The 14838-nt window shown below is 49.9% G+C and overlaps 1 protein-coding gene across 1 annotated transcript in view; it reads left to right on the forward strand.

The window, feature by feature from the left end:
* Positions 1-14838, forward strand: part of LOC146005629 (fucolectin-1-like) — a 62513-nt gene that overhangs the window by 36174 nt on the left and 11501 nt on the right. The window contains exon 2 of the mRNA XM_083144986.1: positions 13381-13490. Within this exon, the coding sequence (XP_083001112.1) occupies positions 13412-13490 (79 nt within the window). The 5' untranslated portion in view covers positions 13381-13411. The remainder of the gene's footprint in view (positions 1-13380; positions 13491-14838) is intronic.

Here is a 14838-nt window from a genome sequence, read left to right on the forward strand (position 1 = left end):
TGTAACAATGTAATGTGGGCTAGGTGACATGAGGGAGATTGCTAGACTAATGAGGGAGAGAGTGAGATTGCTGCTATTTCAGGAAGTATCCTGCAGAATGCAGGAAGGGAGGTAACTATGATGTAACAGTGTAATGTGGGCTAGGTGACATGAGGGAGATTGCTAGACTAATGAGGGAGATTGCTGCGATGTCAGGGAGTCTCCTGCAGAATGCAGGAGGGGAGGTAACTATGATGTAACAGTGTAATGTGGGCTAGGTGACATGAGGGAGATTGCTAGACTAATGAGGGAGAGAGGGAGATTGCTGCTATTTCAGGGAGCATCCTGCAGAATGCAGGAGGGGAGGTAACTATGATGTAACAGTGTAATGTGGGCTAGGTGACATTAAGGAGATTGCTAGACTAATGAGGGAGAGAGGTAGATTGCTGCAATGTCAGGGAGTCTCCTGCAGAATGCAGGAGGGGAGGTAACTATGATGTAACAGTGTAATGTGGGCTAGGTGACATGAGGGAGATTGCTAGACTAATGAGGGAGAGAGTGAGATTGCTGCTATTTCAGGAAGTATCCTGCAGAATGCAGGAAGGGAGGTAACTATGATGTAACAATGTAATGTGGGCTAGGTGACATGAGGGAGATTGCTAGACTAATGAGGGAGATTGCTGCGATGTCAGTGAGTCTCCTGCAGAATGCAGGAGGGGAGGTAACTATGATGTAACAGTGTAATGTGGGCTAGGTGACATGAGGGAGATTGCTAGACTAATGAGGGAGAGAGGGAGATTGCTGCTATTTCAGGGAGCATCCTGCAGAATGCAGGAGGGGAGGTAACTATGATGTAACAGTGTAATGTGGGCTAGGTGACATGAGGGAGATTGCTAGACTAATGAGGGAGAGAGTGAGATTGCTGCTATTTCAGGAAGTATCCTGCAGAATGCAGGAAGGGAGGTAACTATGATGTAACAGTGTAATGTGGGCTAGGTGACATGAGGGAGATTGCTAGACTAATGAGGGAGAGAGGGAGATTGCTGCTATATCGGGAGTCTTCTGCAGAATGCAGGAGGGGAGGTAACTATGATGTAACAGTGTAATGTGGGCTAGGTGACATGAGGGAGATTACTAGACTAATCAGGGAGAGAGGGAGATTGCTGCTATGTCAGGGAGTCTCCTGCAGAATGCAGGAAGGGAGGTAACTATGATGTAACAGTGTAATGTGGGCTAGTTGACATGAGGGAGATTGCTAGACTAATGAGGGAGAGAGGGAGATTGCTGCTATGTCAGGGAATCTCCTGCAGAATATAGGAGGGGAGGTAACTATGATGTAACAGTGTAATGTGGGCTAGGTGACATGAGGGAGATTGCTAGACTAATGAGGGAGAGAGGGAGATTGCTGCTATGTCAGGGAATCTCCTGCAGAATATAGGAGGGGAGGTAACTATGATGTAACAGTGTAATGTGGGCTAGGTGACATGAGGGGTGTGGTATGGGACTGCGGCAGTCGGGATCCCGACAGTCATTATCCCGACGTCGGGATCCCAACTGCCCGGAGTCAGACAGCATGGCGAGTGCAAAAAAGCCACTTGCGGGCTCGCTGCGCTCGCCACGCTGCGGGCACGGTGGCTCGCTATGCGAGCCACCTATTCTATTCTCCCTCTATGGGGGTCGTGGACCCCCAGGAGGGAAAATAGCGGGTGGCCGTCGGGCACCCGGCTGTCAGCGTTTTGACAGTCGGGATCCCGACGTCGGGTAAATGATTGTCGGGATCCCGACTGTCGGGAACCCGTCCGGCAGTCGACATGAGGGAGATTGCTAGACTAATGAGGGAGAGAGGGAGATTGCTGCTATGTCAGGGAGTATCCTGCAGAATGCAGGAGGGGCAGTAACTATGATGCAACGGTGTAATGTGGGCTAGGTGACATGAGGGAGATTGCTAGACTAATGAGGGAGAGAGGGAGATTGCTGCTATGTCAGGGAGTATCCTGCAGAATGCAGGAGGGGCGGTAACTATGATGTAACGGTGTAATGTGGGCTAGGTGACATGAGGGAGATTGCTAGACTAATGAGGGAGAGAGGGAGATTGCTGCTATGTCAGGGAGTATCCTGCAGAATGCAGGAGGGGAGGTAACTATGGTGTAACAGTGTAATGTGGGCTAGGTGACATGAGGGAGATTGCTAGACTAATGAGGGAGAGAGGGAGATTGCTGCTATTCAGGGAGTATCCTGCAGAATGCAGGAGGGTAGGTAACTGATGTAACAGTGTAATGTGGGCTAGGTGACATGAGGGAGATTGCTAGACTAATGAGGGAGAGAGGGAGATTGCTGATATGTCAGGGAGTATCCTGCAGAATGCAGGAGGGGAGGTAACTATGATGTAACAGTGTAATGCGGGCTAGGTGACATGAGGGAGATTGCTAGACTAATGAGGGAGAGAGGGAGATTGCTGATATGTCAGGGAGTATCCTGCAGAATGCAGGAGGGTAGGCAAATATGGCCCAGAGAAGGCAACAAAGACACCTTAAATCCCAACAGTACACTGACCCCCACGGGTTAATGGCAGCGGACGCTGATCCAGGAACAGGACAGCGGCTGTCACAGTTTGTACTATCCCAGGATATGACGCAGACTCCCCTCCGTTATATAAAGCTGCAGCTAAGTCAGCTGTCAGCTCCCTGATCTCCGCACCGGATTGTTCTCTTCATGCACAGAATAAAATCTCTTTTGTACACATTGTTAAGTCCCAGATGTAATAATCACTGTGTGTAAAGCAAATACTGTATGTGTGGCCAGGGGAGGGCGAGTGACGGGGCGAGCGTGTGGTTGGAGGAGCGAGATGAGCCCATCGAGGTTATATAACCGCTGTCATTGGACGGCCGCTGTCATTGCAGAGGCAGATTCAGGTAAGTGTCACCTGTGATAATGCCAGTCTACAGCTGGGTGCGCACCTGTTCACTTCTCATACCATGCAACCTCTCACTGGCAGAGGTTGGACCAACTGGGATGGACACGTGTGGACAAGGAATAAGAGAGATAGGAGTACATTTACTAGTGCTTCTATTAGAGGAAATCAGATTCTATCATTTCTCTATTGCATCCTAGAAAATGATAGACAGAATCTTTTCACAGCTTTAGTAAATGTAATGTACGGCATAGTGTAGATCAGGGACGTGCGGAGAGATAACACATTCTTATTATATAGTCTTTGTGTCTTTCATATACTTTATATACTGAAAACTCCGACATATAGCTTAGTATAACAGGAGAGGCTGTGCGTCACCTGCCTCACCCCCCACCCCCCCACCCCCCCCTCACTGCTGTACATCTTACGCACAGTGGAGGTCATTTAAAGAGTTCAAAATGAGTTTTAAAATCATAGATTTCTTTAAAGGAAATTGGAGGACAAAATAGGAGGTGCCCTCTAGCACACACTGGGTCTATGAATTGGGCACATTGCACCCCATGGGATTAAATAGGGACTTTGAAATGAAATGGTTTTTATAAGTGTTCTCTGTACTCTAAACTTTCCCCAGGTAGCACGTGGCTCTGGAGGGATCAGGAGTAGAACTCATTGGGGCCACGGAGGAGACAGTAAGGAGCCCGACAGGTTATTTCAAGCAGCACTATTGGAGAACATACGGCACATTAGAACTATTACTGTTTACCAAACCCATACCTCCCAACAGTCCGGATTTTAGCGGGACAGTCCCGATTGTCAGGGCCTGTCCCGATGTCCCACCCGCGGGCGGCAGTGTCCCGCGGTGTGGGGGGGCTGTTGGGAGTCCCCCCTGTCAGCTGCTAAGCAGCGGGGAATAAACGCTGTGCGCATGCGCACAGCGTCTATTCCCGCAGCCAGGGGGCTGGGGGCATGGCTAGAGGCTCACAGAGCCTCTGGGTCATGCCCCCATAGCGGCAAAATAGGGGCGTGGCCTCGCGGGAGAGCCGCGAGTATAGGCCACGCCCCCAAATTAGGGCACACCCCCCGAAATTTTGGAGCGTCTACGGCGCGCAGTAGCAGCGTCCCTCCTGCTGAGCTGGTAAAGTTGGGAGGTATGCAAACCCGCTAATTCGGTTCAAGCAGTGGACGGCATTTTTTAAACTTTAGCCATGCACCTGGTCTGGCTGTGAGCGCAGGCAGCCTTCGCGGGGAGAGATCTACGGTGATTACCATCGGGTAGCCGTATATCCTGTTTCTGTAGACATCTTCCAAGAGGTCCAGATTACACAAGGGGCTGTCCGATAAGATAACCAAAGTGGCAGTGCGGCTTCCTAACAAACAGCGTTCCTGTATAGCGGCAGTGGCCCTACCAGAAAGAGACTAAAAGAACGTAGAAGCGGGTGAGTCTCCAAAAGGTCCGGGGAGCACTACAGTGTGTATTCTGCCTCCCTGCATTCGAGGATTTATTTCATTCATTATTTTTTAGGACTGTTTGGTTTTTTTATTATAGAGACTTTTAAAGAAGCAATTTGATATTGGATTATTTGTTTCGCTGGACCTGTACTGTGGAGATTATTCGGGTTGATTCATTTGCATGCAAATTCTCATGCAGCAGTGTTTTTTTGCTTAGTACGCATGTGCGTCGTCCGCAGTGCGCATGTGCAGGATTGATCACCCGTACACGCTCGCACCCTTGTGAACAGAATTACGCTTGCGAACAAACACTACCAATGTAGGCCTGATGTGGGTGTATCAGTGAGCGCAGCCTGGAAAGTGTCTAAAAAGAGGGGGCTGCCCACAAGTGCTGGGTGCTTCGCAGCACTGTACGAACACTGGCACTGCTCGAACTCAGACTAATTTGCCAGAAAAAAGTGACTCTCTGACCAACGTTCGCATGCACCAATCAGCACGCACAATAGCTAAAATACATGCACCTGCACACAATACTCACCGATGCACCTGCACACAATACTCACCCATGCACCTGCACACAATACTCACCCATGCACCTGCACACAATACTCACCCATGCACCTGCACACAATACTCACCCGTGCACCTGCACACAATACTCACCCATGCACCTGCACACAATACTCACCCATTCATCGGCACACAATACTCACCCATTCATCAGCACACAATACTCACCCATTCATCGGCACACAATACTCACCCATTCATCGGCACACAATACTCACCCATTCATCGGCACACAATACTCACACATGCACCTGCACACAATACTCACCCATGCACCCGCATACAATACTCACCCATGCAACTGCACACAATACTCACCCATGCACCTGCACACAATACTCACCCATTCATCGGCACACAATACTCACCCATTCATCAGCACACAATACTCACCCATTCATCGGCACACAATACTCACCCATTCATCGGCACACAATACTCACCCATTCATCGGCACACAATACTCACCCATGCTCCTGCACGCAATACTCACACATGCACCTGCACACAATACTCACCCATGCTCCTGCACGCAATACTCACCCATGCACCCGCATACAATACTCACCCATGCACCTGCACACAATACTCACCCATGCACCTGCACACAATACTCACCCATGCACCTGCACACAATACTCACCCATGCACCTGCACACAATACTCACCCGTGCACCTGCGCACAATACTCACCCATGCACCTGCGCACAATACTCACCCATTCATCGGCACACAATACTCACCCGTGCTCCTGTACACAATACTCACACATGCACCTGCACACAATACTCACACATGCACCTGCGCACATTACTCACCCATGCACCTGCGCACAATACTCACCCATTCATCGGCACACAATACTCACCCATTCATCGGCACACAATACTCACCCGTGCACCTGCACACAATACTCACCCATGCACCCGCATACAATACTCACCCATGCAACTGCACACAATACTCACCCATGCACCTGCACACAATACTCACCCATGCACCTGCGCACAATACTCACCCATTCATCGGCACACAATACTCACCCATTCATCGGCACACAATACTCACCCGTGCACCTGCACACAATACTCACCCATGCACCCGCATACAATACTCACCCATGCAACTGCACACAATACTCACCCATGCACCTGCACACAATACTCACCCATGCACCTGCACACAATACTCACCCATGCACCCGCATACAATACTCACCCATGCACCTGCACACAATACTCACCCATGCACCTGCATACAATACTCACCCATGCACCTGCACACAATACTCACCCATGCACCTGCACACAATACTCACCCATTCATCGGCACACAATACTCACACATGCACCTGCACACAATACTCACCCATGCACCCGCATACAATACTCACCCATGCAACTGCACACAATACTCACCCATTCATCGGCACACAATACTCACCCATTCATCGGCACACAATACTCACACATGCACCTGCACACAATACTCACCCATTCATAGGCACACAATACTCACACATGCTCCTGCACACAATACCCACCCCTGCACCTGCACACAATACTCACACATGCACCTGCGCACAATACTCACCTATGCACCTGCACACAATACTCACCCATGCTCCTGCACGCAATACTCACCCGTGCACCTGCACACAATACTCACCCATGCACCCGCATACAATACTCACCCATGCACCTGCACACAATACTCACCCATGCACCTGCACACAATACTCACCCATGCACCTGCACACAATACTCACCCGTGCACCTGCACACAATACTCACCCATGCACCTGCGCACAATACTCACATGTGCACCTGCGCACAATACTCACCCATGCACCTGCGCACAATACTCACCCATGCACCTGCGCACAATACTCACCCATGCACCTGCGCACAATACTCACCCATGCACCTGCGCACAATACTCACCCATTCATCGGCACACAATACTCATCCGTGCTCCTGTACACAATACTCACACATGCACCTGCGCACAATACTCACACATGCACCTGCGCACAATACTCACCCATGCACCTGCGCACAATACTCACCCATGCACCTGCGCACAATACTCACCCATTCATCGGCACACAATACTCACCCATGCACCTGCACACAATACTCACCCATTCATCGGCACACAATACTCACCCGTGCACCTGCACACAATACTCACCCGTGCACCTGCACACAATACTCACCCATGCACCTGCACACAATACTCACCCATGCACCCGCATACAATACTCACCCATGCACCTGCACACAATACTCACCCATGCACCTGCACACAATACTCACCCATTCATCGGCACACAATACTCACCCATTCATCGGCACACAATACTCACCCGTGCACCTGCACACAATACTCACCCGTGCACCTGCACACAATACTCACCCGTGCACCTGCACACAATACTCACCCATGCACCTGCACACAATACTCACCCATGCACCCGCATACAATACTCATCCATGCACCTGCACACAATACTCACCCGTGCACCTGCACACAATACTCACCCATGCACCTGCGCACAATACTCACCCGTGCACCCGCATACAATACTCACCCATGCAACTGCACACAATACTCACCCATTCATCGGCACACAATACTCACACATGCTCCTGCACACAATACTCACACATGCACCTGCACACAATACTCATCCATTCATAGGCACACAATACTCACACATGCACCTGCACACAATACTCACCCATGCACCTGCACACAATACTCACCCATGCTCCTGCACGCAATACTCACCCGTGCACCTGCACACAATACTCACCTGTGCACCTGCACACAATACTCACCCATGCACCCGCATACAATACTCACCCATGCACCTGCACACAATACTCACCCATGCACCTGCACACAATACTCACCCATGCACCTGCACACAATACTCACCCGTGCACCTGCACACAATACTCACCCATGCACCTGCGCACAATACTCACATGTGCACCTGCGCACAATACTCACCCATGCACCTGCGCACAATACTCACCCATGCACCTGCGCACAATACTCACCCATGCACCTGCGCACAATACTCACCCATGCACCTGCGCACAATACTCACCCATGCACCTGCGCACAATACTCACCCATGCACCTGCGCACAATACTCACCCATGCACCTGCGCACAATACTCACCCATGCACCTGCGCACAATACTCACCCATTCATCGGCACACAATACTCACCCGTGCTCCTGTACACAATACTCACACATGCACCTGCGCACAATACTCACACATGCACCTGCGCACAATACTCACCCATGCACCTGCGCACAATACTCACCCATGCACCTGCGCACAATACTCACCCATTCATCGGCACACAATACTCACCCATGCACCTGCACACAATACTCACCCATTCATCGGCACACAATACTCACCCGTGCACCTGCACACAATACTCACCCGTGCACCTGCACACAATACTCACCCGTGCACCTGCACACAATACTCACCCGTGCACCTGCACACAATACTCACCCATGCACCCGCATACAATACTCACCCATGCACCTGCACACAATACTCACCCATTCATCGGCACACAATACTCACCCATTCATCGGCACACAATACTCACCCGTGCACCTGCACACAATACTCACCCGTGCACCTGCACACAATACTCACCCGTGCACCTGCACACAATACTCACCCATGCACCTGCACACAATACTCACCCATGCACCCGCATACAATACTCACCCATGCACCCGCATACAATACTCACCCGTGCACCTGCACACAATCCTCACCCGTGCACCTGCACACAATACTCACCCGTGCACCTGCACACAATACTCACCCGTGCACCTGCACACAATACTCACCCGTGCACCTGCACACAATACTCACCCATGCACCTGCACACAATACTCACCCATTCATCGGCACACAATACTCACCCATTCATCGGCACACAATACTCACCCGTGCACCTGCACACAATACTCACCCGTGCACCTGCACACAATACTCACCCGTGCACCTGCACACAATACTCACCCGTGCACCCGCACACAATACTCACCCATGCACCTGCACACAATACTCACACATGCACCTGTGCACAATACTCACACATGCACCTGCACACAATACTCACCCGTGCATCTGCACACAAAACTCACCCGTGCATCTGCACACAATACTCAACCGTGCATCTGCACACAATCCTCACCCGTGCACCTGCACACAATCCTCACCCGTGCACCTGCACACAATACTCACCCGTGCACCTGCACACAATACTCACCCGTGCACCTGCACACAATACTCACACGTGCACCTGCACACAATACTCACCCGTGCACCTGCACACAATACTCACCCGTGCACCTGCACACAATACTCACCCGTGCACCTGCACACAATACTCAACCATGCACCTGCACACAATACTAACCCATTCTCTGCACACAATACTCACCCGTGCATCTGCACACAATACTCACCCATGCACACAATACTCACTTGTGCACCTGCACACAATACTCACCCGTGCCCCTGCACACAATACTCACCCATGTACCTGCACACAATACTCACCCGTGCACCTGCACACAATACTCACACATGCACCTGCGCACAGAGGAGCTGGGACAGAGAGAGGCCACCTCCCATGGGCGTACCACCCACTCCGCAGAATCCGGCTCTCCCCATGCACCACATTCCCATCCCAGCCGCCACCAGCAGCAGCAGGTGCCAGTGCCATGTCTCCAGCCCAGCAGTCCCAGACCTGGTTCTCCACCGATGTCCAGGTCACTGTGTTCCAAGTTGGAAGGTGGGTGGCTGGGTGCTCTGTGTCTGCTGCCTCCCTGCATGCTGCTGGGGCTGAGATCCAACTCTGGAAGTCAGCATGTAACCCCTGGCAGAGCATGTACTGTAACTCCATGACAACGGGCATGCTAACCACTGGCAAAGCATGTAACCCATGGCAGAGCATGTAACTCCATGGCAATGAGCATGTTAACCCAGGGTTGCCGACTTTATAATTTCTCGGAGAGGAGAGTTCCAGCAGCCGCTCAGGGGGCGGGGCTTAAGTGTGCCGTTACTAAGCCCCGCCCCAATGATGACACACTGCCGAATTCACGGATCTCCATGGAGGGGCAGGGCTAAAATGACGCGATTGTGTAATTTTAGCTCCACCCCCTCCTCTGAGACCCGAGGATTACGGCATTTTAATGCCGCGATCCGGGGCGCAGGGGGGGTTCCCCCTGAATCCGGGAGGGTTGCCCACCCTTCCGGGGGCCGGGAGGGAGTCCCGATTTGGGCAGAGCATGTAACTCCATGGCAATGAGCATGTTAACCCCTGGCAGAGAATGTCAATCCCTGGCAAGTCTGCCCCACCTGCAGTGCACATGGTGTTGTCTATTTTGAGAATACATTTTTACTGCGATCAGATCTGAATAAGGGCCACAGTGTCCCTCCTGGAGAGGGTCATGTTGGGAGGTATAATACAAAAAATGAAAAACACTTCAGCGCTGTCCCTAAATTAATTCTGGAATGAACTTGCTTGATGATTTCCTGGTTTGACTGATGTCTTTCGACACTGTCTAGACAGGATGAGGCCTCTTACTGACCTCTGTGGGGGTCCCTATATGCACATAAAGGTATCTTTTATGTGTTCCCCAGGATTGTCTCACTTCACTCCTCCTCTGACCTCGCACTCTTTTTCAAAGACCCAATGTAGATGTTACTGACCTTATATAAAGGCCCTATTTTCATATAAAGGTATCTTTAATGCAGGTTTTACGATCCTCTGGTAACTTCCTTGTCACTTAAGACTCCCAACATTCACATCAACACGTCTCAAAGACCAACACTCACCTCTATGTGAGGCCCTATAGGCACATAACGGTTTCTTTAGTCTCTTCAAGGTAAGGATATTCTCCACAACCAGCGTACTCCATAAAAAATGTATTCCATGTGGTACAAGGTAAAAACAGACGATAAAAAATGTGTTAAAAAACAAACACAAAAATGGTGAGACCTTAAGGTTCAAACTCCCCCTGTATCCGGAACAGGTTGAGCTGAATTTGCCAGATGTAAAATAGCACAAAAAAGTCTCACCATCAGCTGTGTCCCCTCCATGGTGAAGGAGGGGACACAGCTGATGGTGAGACTTTTTTGTCTCACCATTTTTGTGTTTGTTTTTTAACACATTTTTTATCGTCTGTTTTTACCTTGTACCACATGGAATAACATTTTTTATGGAGTACGCTGGTTGTGGAGAATATCCTTACCTTGAAGAGACTAAAGAAACCGTTATGTGCCTATAGGGCCTCACATAGAGGTGAGTGTTGGTCTTTGAGACGTGTTGATGTGAATGTTGGGAGTCTTAAGTGACAAGGAAGTTACCAGAGGATCGTAAAACCTGCATTAAAGATACCTTTATATGAAAATAGGGCCTTTATATAAGGTCAGTAACATCTACATTGGGTCTTTGAAAAAGAGTGCGAGGTCAGAGGAGGAGTGAAGTGAGACAATCCTGGGGAACACATAAAAGATACCTTTATGTGCATATAGGGACCCCCACAGAGGTCAGTAAGAGGCCTCATCCTGTCTAGACAGTGTCGAAAGACATCAGTCAAACCAGGAAATCATCAAGCAAGTTCATTCCAGAATTAATTTAGGGACAGCGCTGAAGTGTTTTTCATTTTTTGTATTGTACTTTGCTTGTGGGAGTGTGGTGACCCACAGAAATTACACACAGCAGCAGCCCCGGGCGCAGCTATCCATCTGTCGAACCTATTGTTTTATGTTGGGAGGTATGTTAATGTCAACACACAAGTGTTCATGTAATTTACACACAATTACAATAAGTAAATGAGTTCCAATAAACAGCATTTATGAGACTGATCATGTCATTAATTAATGGTTGGAGAATGGTTTGTCTGCGCGCGTATTGTTAGAGTTGCGAATTAATTCACCCACAGAGGATATTCGCACACACACACAGCGGCTGAGCTTGCGGACATGAGAATGTGCGCACACGCAAGTGTGCGGGTAGTATGAGACCACTCCCATTCGGATACTGTTGTGAAAACTCACGTTCGCATGTGGTATGGGCGTAGCTTTTCATAGTGCGTGTGTTTTCTGTTTGCACAGGTGAGTGAGAATGTGCATGCGAACGAATCAACCAGTATGTGGAGATTGCCTTCAGTCACGAACGAATGTAATACAGCGCTGCTGTACACTTCTCATTTTTCAAATACATTTCGCCCTTTTGGATAGTATACGGTTATCTGTGTGAGGTGCAGCAGCAGCAGCAGGACTAAAGCGCTCAAGACTGTTTGACCTTTAAACTTTTCTAAATTTGGTCCTGTGAGCCAAATTCATGGCAAATTCGCACTGAGAATTAGATTTGCTATTTAAAATTTCTTTTTCGGAGGAAAATGAATGTTGTTTGTGCACGGCTAAGCAGGTGAAAATCTTTCATTCACAGTATAAATGAACCGCTCAGACACCCCCTAATGACTTATTATTTGGAAGTAATTGCCTTTGTCTTATTTTTGAAGATTTTTTTTGTAAGTTAAGTGGCCTCAAATTACCTCCAAATCATCTTTTTTTCAATTTTTGGGGGAATTTTTCTGTTCATTCTTTGTGAATTAAACAAAATTTGCCAATTTTTTAATTATTTAACTTTTTTTTTTTAATACACAAATTAGCCATGGGTAAGAGTTCCCAGTGCTTCCCTTATGCCCACTAACACCTCCCAGAATGCCCGGTCACCACCCAGAATGCCCGCTGCATTTCCAACACACTTCGCCCTTTGTGCAGCTGAACTATCACTGCGACTCTTCACCGACACAATCAGGACACATGAGCGGTGAGACCAGAACCACCCCACCACTACACTCAGCATCCGCGCTGCACCCTCCTCTGCGTCAGGCCATTGTCATTGTCGAGGATTCCCCAAGAACAGGGCTGGGCAACACCGGCCCTCCAGATGTTAATGAACTACACATCCCAGGATGCTTTGCATTAGTTTTTCTATGTGGCCATGCTGAAACTGATGCAAGGCATGCTGGGATGTGTAGTTCATCAACATCTGGAGGGCCGTTGTTGCCCAGCCCTGCCCAAGAACATAGTTTAGGAGTACTTAGTACATGGGGCCTATTCAATTCCCAGCCTTGGGACATGGTAATGTTCATGTGTAACACAGCTCCCTGTGATTGGACAGAGAGAGAGGGGGGGGGGGGGGGAGACTGTTATAATCATCAGCCAGCACTGACACCTAGAGCTGCTCATTAGTGATCCTCTTATTACAGACATCCCCAGTAGGGTTCTCTGCTGTCTTCCATGGTCACAGTGATTTATTGGGGTACAGAGGCTCTGTTAGGAAAGTAATACAGGTATGTACGGCGCAGATGTGCGCCCTCCTCACCCCCGTTCCTGTGTTTCAGGGTGCACGTGGTGACTGCTTTTCCTATCGGGATGTTCTCCATCAAGCTCTGTATCTTTGCGGTAGTGGTGACGTGTGTCTGCGCTCAGCAGTGCACCGCACCTATCGGAGGTAAGATTCACCCCACAATCCACTGAATACTTTATATTTGTTATAGAGAAGAAAGGCTAAAGGGATTACTGGGACAATTCCTATAGCGCTGTCTGTTATTTATGCTTTATATAAACTACAGCATTTGGAGATATGGGGACTGTGTATTTCCTGTGCCACAGTCCTGCCTGCTAGTAGTTATTCTCAAGGTCGGAGTTTAGGCTGCTGGAGGGAAGGTCGGAGTTTAGGCAGCGGGAGGGAAGGTTGGAGTTTAGGCTGCTGGAGGGAAAGTTTGAGTTCAGGCTGCTGGAGGGAAGGTCGGAGGGTACTTGTTTCCTAGCAGGGTGCCCATCACATACCATGCCATAAGGTATGCGATGCGATATTCGGGAAAATGATCCTGATTGTACAATTAAGTATCGCATAGCATTGCATGCCAGCAAATAGCATGCGATGCGATGCAATTTTTAATTGTACAACCCTGATGGGTGCTTACAATGGTAAATGCACCCCCATTGTCCATGCCACCCCCACTATCAACGCCAAACCGAAGAGTGGCGAGTGCAGCGAGTCCGCGAGGGGCGGCGGTACGCGTCCTCCGACCTTTTCATACCCCCACTATCCACGTCGATGTGGAGTTGATTATAGATAGTGTGCCGAGCGCAACGAGCCACCGAGCCCGAAGCATGGCGAGCGCAGCGGAATACATGTTAAGTAATTTGTGTCTCCTCGCGGGGTTCGCTGCGCTTGCCACGCTTTGGGCTCGGTGGCTCGCTGAGCTCGCCACACTATCTAAGATCAACTCCATGCCGACGTGGATAGTGGGGGTATGAAAAGGTCGAAGGACGCGTACCGCCACCCCTTGCGGGCTCGCTGCGCTCGCCACGCTTCGGGTTGCCGTTGATAGTGGGGGTGCATTTTACATTGTAAGCACCCATCAGGGTGCTTGTACAATTAAAAATCGGATCGCATCGCATGCATCGCATGCTGCTATATTGCATGCGATGCGATGGTGTACGATGGAAATCGGGGGCGCCATGCTAGGATACAAGTACCAGTCGGAGTTTAGGCTGCGAGAGGGAAGGTCGGAGTTTAGGCTGCGGGAGGGAAAGTTGTAGTTTAGACTGTGTTAGGGAAGGCCAGGGTCTAGGCTGCGGGAGGGATGGTCGGAGTTTAGGCTGCGAGAGGGAAGGTCGGAGTTTAGGCTGCGAGAGGGAAGGTCGGAGTTTAGGCTGCGGGAGGGAAAGTTGTAGTTAAGACTGTGTTAGGGAAGGCCAGGGTCTAGGCTGCAGGAGGGAAGGTTGGAGTTTAGGCTGCGGGACGAATGAACAGGGATAGGCTATGGGAGGGAAGGTTGGAGTTTAGGCTG

This window comes from Crinia signifera, chromosome 5 (genome assembly GCF_055691185.1).
Source record: "Crinia signifera chromosome 5, ASM5569118v1, whole genome shotgun sequence".
NCBI classification, from domain to species: domain Eukaryota; kingdom Metazoa; phylum Chordata; class Amphibia; order Anura; family Myobatrachidae; genus Crinia; species Crinia signifera.